The 9571-nt window shown below is 44.8% G+C and overlaps 1 protein-coding gene across 1 annotated transcript; it reads left to right on the top strand.

Annotated features, from left to right (window-relative positions):
* On the top strand, positions 1–5322 carry UTP11 (UTP11 small subunit processome component). The gene is made up of 8 exons (XM_069802820.1): positions 1–134; positions 245–306; positions 973–1075; positions 1325–1438; positions 2170–2263; positions 2569–2699; positions 4302–4412; positions 5034–5322. Exons 1-8 carry the CDS (start codon positions 72–74, stop codon positions 5115–5117), a joined length of 762 nt encoding a protein of 253 aa, XP_069658921.1. The 5' UTR covers positions 1–71; the 3' UTR covers positions 5118–5322.
* The last annotated feature ends 4249 nt before the right edge of the window (positions 5323–9571 follow it).

The following is a 9571-nucleotide window of genomic DNA, read 5'->3' as shown; positions in this document are numbered from 1 at the left end:
GGACCAGGACCGAGCAGGGGCACCGGAGGGCCGAGGCCCGTGGCCCGTGTCAGGCGAGCGGGACCGCCGCCATGTCGGCCGCCTTCAGGAAAGCCGCCAAGTCGGGGCAGCGCCCGCACCGCGAGCGGGCCCAGGTCAGTGCACTAGGCCGGGCCGCCGTCCCCCTCGGCCGGGCCGGGCCCGCCCCCGCCGCCGGTGGCCGGTGGCGGCGGCCGCCCACGCCGTTCCCTGCCTTTCCTCCTAGCCCGCCTGCCGGAAGAAGCTGGGCCTGCTGGAGAAGAAGAAGGACTACCGGCTCCGCGCCGAGTGAGTGGGGCCGCGGCGAGGGGAGGGCGGCCTAGGGGACGGGGGCGAGGCAGGCGGTGGGCGGGGGCGGCCGGCGGCGCTGGCGGGTGCCCCCGGGCTCTGGAGCGTTGGCCTCCGGCCGGGCTGGTCCCTGCACCGCGGTGGCAGAGACGACGGGAAGAGCCAGTGCGCTCGGCGGCACGGGAACCGGTGTACCTGCTCCCAGGTAGCGGGCGCGTCCGTGGAAGCAAGGGAGACGTGTACGGACAGTTAAGTATCCCTGTGGTTGAGTCGGAGGGAGAGGGAACGTGGAGGGCGAAGACCCCACAAAAATCGTGCTTACTGTGATTAATACAAAACCCATAAGCATTATCTTCCATCTTTAATGGCTGATTCTGTAGAAGATCTGGGAGTCCTAAGCAGCTCGGTAAGCTTTGCAGAACGGGTGAACGTGTTTCCGTTACTCCTCTAACACTTACTGTTGGACGCTGTTCCTTTCCAGCTTTGTTAAGGCATAAACTGTAAAGCTAAAGTCACTAGATGGTGTCCAGCTCTGTATGTGGAGCCTAGTCTGCTCCTCAAAGCTCTGAGCATCACTTTGAAGGACTCGGCATCTCATCAGGGAGTGTGAATGTGGAGAAACTGCTGAACAACTTCTGTATGGGTTTGTTTTGTTTTTTCCCCTAGTGACTATCACAAGAAACAGAATGCCCTCAGAGCACTTCAAAAGAAAGCTCTGGACAAGAATCCTGATGAGTTCTACTTTAAAATGATACGTGCAGAGCTCCAGGTGAGAATCTAAATTGCCTTCAAGCAGGGTTACACTCTGTTGCTCTAAGTAACATAATTTTTCTACCTTGTTTTTAATTTATGAATTAGTAAATAAATTAGCAGACTTGGCTTGGTGCCTTTGGAAAGCTTTGAAGAAATTGAGGGGCAAAGGACAAAAAAGGTTCTTTTGCTTTGATTATTAGGACCCATAGTACACTATAGCTGGAATGGTATCTGTCTGTAAGTGCTATTTTCCATCTGGTTTTAGGATGGAGTTCATACAATAAAGCAGCCAAAGGATGAAGTGACCCCCGAACAGGTGAAACTGATGAGGACACAGGATATTAAATATGTGGAAATGAAAAGAGTGGCAGAAGCCAAGGTAATGCTTCTCTTTTTCACTGTTTTCTAGTTTGCTCAGAATTGTTCTTTTTATTGTGGTTTTTTTTTGTTGGTTTTGGCTATTATGTTTATTTTTAGTGAAATCTGATTTGTGCAATACTGGAAATGATAGATGGGAGTGTCAGTGGAGCTCTGTATATAGAACCTAAAGGTATACTGAATAATAAAAACTGCACTGTGCATTATTATAAAACATGGCCATTTCTTATGTAAGTTTCAGACATTAAACATGTACTCTTGCTTCTCATATTCATAAAGAATTGAGGATTATTGTTACTGAAGTGGGTTGTTTAAATTTGGTAGGCAGGCAATCAACAGAAATATGACCCACTTCTGAAAATGTTTTATGCTCTGATGTTGATCCACACACCGTCACTGTAGATAAAAAAATTAAAGTCAGCTTTGAATTTTCATCCACGCTTTTGCTAGTAATTTCATGGTAATCATTCCTACTTTGTCTGCCATACAGATAACTTACTGTTCTGAAAATTGATTTGTATGTGTTTGGCTGAGTAATACAGGAAATTACTGTTAACCTCTACGCAAAAAGGTTATGAAGACATGACATAAATATAGACTAGATGTATTTTCAAAGATTTAAAAAAAAAAAAAGGAAGAGTTCAGATGCTTGAGAAACAAACAGGAGTTTACTTCAGGGAGACATTACTGACAGATGTTTGCCAAAACAGATTTAATTTTTCTTTCCTGCAGAAAATCGAGAGGCTGAAGTCGGAGCTCCATCTGCTGGATGCTGAGGGGAAGAAACCCAACAAGCACGTGTTCTTTTTCGATACCAAAAAAGAAGGTAAACTTTAAATAGGTTTTATCAGAAAACTTGTTCCATGATGTTTTATTGTAGGCTGTTTAAAATAGTATGGTGCTTTCTTTATGCTGTTATAATTAAAAAAAGGTGGGGGTTTTTTCAGGAATAATAATTCAGGTGCTCTAGAAATCTCTTTTGATTACTAGATTAAGACCTCAGTTCTGCAGAAGCTATGTTGCTGGGGCTTCCATTGCTGACTGTACTTAAGCTACATGTTTGGAAGGTTTGCTGAGCATTAGTTCAAGAAGTCCATATAAGTTTATTCCTAAATTTCTTTTTATTTGTAGTTCAGGAGTTTGATATTGCAACTCATCTGGATACTGTTCCAGAGCTTGTAGACAGGGTGTACAACCGACCGACCATTGCAACGTTGGAGAAAGAGACGCTGAAAGGAGCTACTGATCCTGCCCACTTAAAGGTAGTTTGTCCTGCGACTATTGGTATTATAGTTTTCTTAATGTTTTACATCTTTCACATAATAAGCACTAAAGAGGATTCGTTGGACCATTGTGGAGGAGAACAAAGTTGTTTTGTTGTCTTAGAATTTTTATTGGTGACACAAGGCTGCAGTGGATGTCACTTAATCATCAAGTGCCTGGAGCCTATAGTCAAATCTTCTCCTGGATTGACATGGAGAATTTGTTCTGTTGTATTCCAGTCCACTGTGGATTATAAACCAAGAGTTGTGACGTATGGGCCAGAAAGGAATGCTGTAGATATGATTAGGCAGTTTCCTTGGCAAAATTGATATATTTTTTCTCCATTATGTGACATACATCTATGGGACTATCTTTTCAATAGATTGCTGCAGTTTTAAGTGTGATTTTTGCAGCATCCACTGTTAAGTCTCCCTTCACACCTCCCCCAAAACCCTTGCATACCTGAATAGCGATGTGAAGAAGCTTATTCCAACATAGATATTTGTGTTGTTGGGTTTCTGATCTTCTGAAGTTGCTTGAGATTCAGGATTTGTCATCCCTTTTTTCTTCTTAAAGGCGTTTAAGCTATAGTCTCGTTTCCTGACTTTCCCAATTTAAAGTGCTTCATGATCCTTCAGGATGAATTGCTTACACAATCAACTTTGATTCTGATGTTTTAATATCACAGCACTTCTGTCCTAGAAGTAGCTACACATGGCTTTAACGCTGTAAATAGCGCTTAATTAGTTTAGATATATTGGGCAGTCTTACAAGCTTGAGTTAGTATATGTAAGGTAAAAACAAAGTTGTCTAAAATTGCCGATTGGTAAATTTGTAACCTGTTGTTTTCTGAATCAGATGTCAGATAACAAACACCCTGTGGTCCCTTTCTTCTTGCCAGCTTTCTCAGTTTGGCTTGTCAGTAAAGCAGTTGGACAAGTTGTAGACTGACAAGTTTTCTCCTCTAAATCTCTGAGTCATATTTTAAGCCTGTTGGGATCTGTTCTCCTTAATTTAATTACTTAAATCACACCTGCAGTAATACCATTTTTGTGGTGGGAAAGCCATCCATGCTTAGTAAGTAAACGTGACCAAACAAGTTGCATTTTGGGAGGCCTCTGTGCAATTTCTAAGCACTTCAGGAATTGGTCTCTGGTCTCTTTTTTTTTTTTTTTTTTTTTTCCTTCCGCCCCCCAGATAAATTGGGTTTTTGTTAGGGAGTTAAATGTTACCTTGCACTCAACATTGAAATTAAGAGGATTTGGAAAAATGAAATTCCAGGCACGTACTGAACAAGGTTATGCAGCATCTAAACTAGGTTAGAAGAGGTTTGGTTTTTTATGTTTGGATTTAGGAGATTAAAACAAGCACAAAGAATTAAGTCCTAACTAGAAAACCTCTAGTATGAGAATCAAGATGTTAAAACAGTTCTCTGGAATCTAGCCACAGAATTGAAGCAGCATTCTTTAGTATGATTATGACTTGAAAATGTAAAAAATGTTTGTGAGGTCCAAGTGCCTCAGAATAGGTCAGTTGTAGGCCATAGTGTCTTGTTCCTCTCTCTGTCTTAAAAAAACTTTTTTTTTTCCCCCCCCCTGCAGAAATTAGCCCAGCAAAGGAAGAATCAATATGATCTCCTGAAGCAGCGCATTGAAAGAGAAAAGGCCATGTTTGTTATTGCACAGAAAATCCAGACACGTAAAGATCTTTTGGTGAGGGATTTAGTTCTGGTTCTTTGAATCTGTTCTGTTAAGGTCATTAGGTCTAGTTTTGTATGTATGCATTTCTTCACTCTGATTTTATACTGACACTTCCCAATAACTCCTAAATGTAAGTAATCCTCTTTTAGTATGGAAAAAGCAAGGAGATGAAGCATTCCAGTTGTGCCATGGCTAGTAAATCATACCTGCTAGTCTAACTCTTACCATGTCAGCAAGGACAAAGACTCAACTTTGAAGCGGAGCTCACAAGTCTTTTCTAAAATACTGTTGCCAGCTTTCAAGTACTGAATTAATATTTTCAAGTAGCGAGACAAGGAACCGTTTCTGTAGGTTACAAGATCTTAAAAATCCCAATGATCAAAAAATTATTTGTCTCAATGGGACTCGCCATTCACTGATGCTTGTGAACAAAACAGATTGTACCTGACAACCTAAAGGTGGAAAGACCAGACAGAAATATAATTCCCACCTAAACAGTGGAAAGTGACCATTTTTCACTAATGCCTTATCAGACCTAGCCAGGGACTTTCTTATTTATATGAGGGTGGGTTTGTTTTTTGTTTTTTTTTTCCTTCATAGATGCCAGCAACTATTTCTTGTTCTTTTTTCTAGGACAAAACTCACAAAGTAAAGGTGAAGAAAGAGACAACAAACAGTCCAGCTATTTACAAATTCAAATTTCAACGGAAACGTTAGCTGTTCCATTAAGTAATTGTTACCATCCTTGCTTAGAAACAGGGTTGTCCTTATGAAGGAGGAGTGATACACCATATCAGTTTGTTTTTCACTGCAGCCTAGCACTTTGTTAAAACAAATTACTGTGGGCCTGTGGTAGCCATAAATATATTGTATCTAATTAATTGATTAATAAATCAGAGAGTTTGTTCTCTTGGTATTTACAGTGGGAAGCCACAAGAGGTGCCTGAATGTCCTAGTAATACGCACCATAAACAATCCTTGAAAAGTCAAGGTCAAAATCCAGCAGCTGGGTGCTGGGTTGCACACAGCACATGGACAGACAAGGTGCTCTGGGAGTGTTAGTTCAGCTCTGTGACTGGTGACCGTGACACATCCAAAACTGTAAGAGATTTCAAGTCATCTTTTTTAGGTATCTTTTCAAGCGGGTTAAAGTTGAATTATTATCTTTCTAATCACCCCCCCCCCCCCAATCCCTCTTTAATTTTCCCGTTCTGCTTTATCTGCACAAAGTATTTCACTTCAAAATGTAAGAGGTGAAAGGCATTGCTAAGGGCGCATTGCTAAATTGAGGCACCATATTAGCCAAAGACTATCCTGTCTTCTGCACAATGGGTAGTGCCCGTGCCGTGCCGAATTTCCAGTGTTGCTTCCCAGGTTCCAACAGAGGCGATACTGAAGTTCACATATAGGGAGAAACAATCCAGAAGCCAACTGTGGGACAAAAGCTTGTCCTCTTTGTTTAGAGCGTGCTGGTTGCAATGTTGGTAGTTGGAAGGGGGAACAATGAAGACACATCCTTGAGTGTCCTGGAGCAGTTCGGGCAAGTTAAGAGAGCCTGGGCGTAAACATTCCTTTTCTTATCTCTCTCACTTGTGCTATGTCTGCCAACAAGCAGCACATGCCCATGCAAGATGGTGGGGAAAAAAAAAAAAAAAAAAAAAGATGCTCTTCTCAAGCTCTTCCCGCTTTGGGAGTTTTCCTGGCTTCTCTTGGATGAAACATGACATTTTACATGCTCAAATGCAGCTTCAGCCATTGTTTCTGCCATTGCAGAGATTCCCAGCTTGGCAACAGCTGCGGGGTGAATTTTTTTCTGGGAAGCATTAAGGGAGGCAGCAGGCTTTGCTCTTAAAAGCAGTTGAGATGCTCTCTGGTGCAGTTTGGCCGTTTCAGCGTTCAGGGCACACCGTGAACCACCCGCCGCCAGGCGCCCGGGAGTGGAAATGAAACGCGCCTCCCGGGAGGGCGTTTCTCCTTCCTCACCGGAGAACAGCGGCACGACGGAAGGCTGCACCGCTTTTTTCCCCCATGAAAGCGGCTTCCCCGCCGCCGGCAGAAGCGGCGAGAAGCGGCGGTGAGCGCCCCGGTCCTCCGGGGAGGCCGCTGGCCGGGCCCGGCCGGCAGAGGGCAGCAGCGCCCCGCGGCGGGGCGGGGGCCGGGCTGCCGCGCCGTCCGCCCGGTTTCCGTCAGCCCGGCGGGGCCGTCGCCGCCTTCGCGCCCCGCTCCGCCGGGGGGAGGGTTTCGGCGGCCGGGCGGTACCGAGAGCGTTGGCCGCGTCTCGGTTTGTCGCGGCCTTCGAGGCCCCGGAGCCCGCGCCCGGAGAGCAGGCGGCGTTTCCTCCGCCGTTGGTTCGAACAGAGCCTGGAGATGCGATAAGCGAAACTCGCTGGCTCGGAAAGCTTAAGCGGGCAATGCTCAGAGAAATACGAAAAGCGAGAGGCGTGAAAAGCAAGCTAGATCTTAAGAAAACTGTCAAATTCACCTGCGTTTTGGGGGGTCCTTTTGATTGTTTTTAAAACGTACATCGAGGTCCCCGCTACACTGGCTGGGTGTCCTTGCAGCGAAATCTCCTTTAGATTGAGATTTAAATGGATAAATATTTGATCCTTATCCCTGATTAATTTTACCTGCATCCAGAGTTACTGGAAGGGATGGGAAAGAAAAACAGCAATTCCACTGGAAGACCCTGAAGGAATTACTGCCTGGCAGGAGCTGAAAAGTAACAACCTGACCAAGAACAGCTAATTAATTAGCCTGATGCTCAAAATGCCTGGTGCGCCTCCGATCCCATTGGTAGATCAAGTGTCGCAATGGGCACAAATGACCTAATCCCTGGAAGAGAGCCATCTCTTCCCAGTAAAGGAGCAAGATATTATGGGATGCAGTGGGTGGCTGCAAGGCTTTGAGCGGTCAGTGCTCTCACCAAGGAAAATTATAGGTTCATACCGCTTATTCTCCTGGTGGCAGTTCTCATCTGTCCACTGGCATGCCAGAGCTGCAAGCTTTCAGTGAAGACACGACAGTTTCATGTTTGCTGCATAGGATATGAGGAGCAAAAGCAGTGCCTGTTCTGAGTTACTTTTGCCTGGGAAACCACGAAGGTCTTTCTTAACAAAAGGAAACCGCTATGTCCATGGTGTTACATCAAGCAGAGTTCTTGCTGGACCCTGACCACGAATCCAGTCAGCCGTCGAGTGGTTTATCATCTTGTGGCCACAACAGACTGAGAGGAAGTGCCAGCTCTCGTGCACAAACATGTTTCACCTCCTCCTGCCTGCAACAATCAAGGATTTGGTGGGTGCTGATCACTGAACTGCCACCTTAGCAGACAGGGCTGACTCACACCTACTCCCCTGCAGAGCTCCCAATGGCTACCAGCAAAAAACCTGCACCATCTCAAAGAGCAAAGCCAAACAAAGTTCTTTTATCTATCTATCATCTGACCAACACCGTTGTTGCGTTTCACAGTATTACCGTGGCTCAGTGTCCAGAGAAACATTCAGGCAGTTAATGCTGAAAATGCCATCACAGGTTAAATACTATCTTTTGGTGCCAAGACCCAGCTCCCTACAGTGCAGATGAATGGGAAATGGGCTGCCTACTGGAAGGGAGAATCATTTTGATTTTCCTGTGCAGACAAGCCTGTGCATTTTTGAAAGTGTGGGGAGCAAAAATGGTGCCCAGGTTCTGTTTGGCCATTTCTCAGGAAGATGCCCAGTCCCGTTTCACATCTTGAAATAAACTGGACAGGAGCTATCTGAAAACAGCTTCCCACATCCAACATCACAATCCAAAACAATTGATGATTTGTGGCAATAAACAGGGACAAGGAGGGGTTTATGGAGGGCATTGGATTCTGCCCTCAGCTTCGCAATCAACCTTTAATAGAGAAGCTGGGTGCTTATTCATATGGCAGCTATCTGCGTGCATTTGCACAAATCCTTGTTAATGCTAATTCCACATTTAAAAAAAAAAAAAAGGCAAAATTTGTGGGTGCAATCACAGAATAACTTCAGGCTGCCAGAGGAAAAAAGCCAATGTATCAGGGAGGCAATACTGGAAGTATCTTACAGGACTGTCACGTGAGAATTTATCTGGAACACCACGTGCAGGTTACCAAGATTCAAGAAAGATTAGTTGACAATGGAACAGATTAAAGAGCCTCTAAGCTGCAGAAGAGAGTTGAGAGTCTTACAAACAGGACTAGGTCTTGGCTCCTTCAGCCTAGCAAGATAAAGGCTGTACAACTGCCTTAAAAAGATTACAGACAGCAATGGCATGTACAAACTTATGGCAGAGAGAAGCACTGGCAGAGACACAACTGTGTATGAACTGCCCAGGAACAAATTTGGGCTGGAAATGATGTTTGCCAGGAGGTTCTGGAAAAGCCTCTATCTCTAAGAGGTACTTAAGAAAGAACATTGTTTGCGTCTAGGGTTATAGGATACGGCTGTAAACGGTTCTGGTGCAGGGTGGTGTCCCTGTGGGTCAGTCACCAGGCCCAACAGTTCCCCCCCAGGGCACGTCACAAGGGGCCAAACTCTTCCTTCAGTTCATCTGTCAGACCTTGCTCTTGGTTTGGCTGCCAAAGCCCTCAGCTTAGTTTCCTCATCCTAAAGCACTGAAATGTTTCTTGCACGGGTCTGGGAAGAATCAATACCTTGTAACTGAACAAAACACCCAGCCCATTTGACCGCAGTGTGAGATTTGAAGCGAGACATTGGTGGGATCTGCCATCCTCTAGCTGGGCCATTGTGGGGAAGGACAGAGAGAAACAGCCCACAGCTATTTTCTGCTTGTGGTAATTATAGTATCAAAGGCTGAACCAACAGGTTCTTTAGCAAGGAGATTCCCTGCAGCTTGCAAGATACAGATATCAAAATACCCCACAGATTCACAGCTCAGGTTTCAGGTGATTCAGAATAATATTGTGCCATATAATAATTTCACGTAATTCCTTGTTCAAGCTGAAGAACTCAATTGATAATGACTGTCTATAAAAGTTAATAGTAAGCTACATTAAAACGCTCACAGGATTATCTCTAGGCAACTGCAACAATATATTACTAGCAGTAGAACCATCACCAGCCCTTAGGCTTCACGGGTGGTTTCCTGTAGGCCCCACTTTCCAAACCTGAACCAGGCTGGAGACCAGCACAGTGGGATCTCTC

This window comes from Haliaeetus albicilla, chromosome 16, assembly GCF_947461875.1.
Source record: "Haliaeetus albicilla chromosome 16, bHalAlb1.1, whole genome shotgun sequence".
In the NCBI taxonomy this organism is placed as follows: domain Eukaryota; kingdom Metazoa; phylum Chordata; class Aves; order Accipitriformes; family Accipitridae; genus Haliaeetus; species Haliaeetus albicilla.
The sequence above is the reverse complement of the archived record's forward strand: the minus strand, read 5'-3'. Positions and strand labels throughout refer to the sequence as shown.

Coding starts and splice junctions, on each gene's coding strand:
- UTP11 (XM_069802820.1), top strand. CDS start 72: ATGTCGGCCGCCTTCAGGAAAGCCGCCAAGTCGGGGCAGCGCCCGCAC. Junction 307..972: donor GACTACCGGCTCCGCGCCGA/GTGAGTGGGGCC, acceptor TTTTTCCCCTAG/TGACTATCACAAGAAACAGA. Junction 2,264..2,568: donor TTTCGATACCAAAAAAGAAG/GTAAACTTTAAA, acceptor TTTTATTTGTAG/TTCAGGAGTTTGATATTGCA.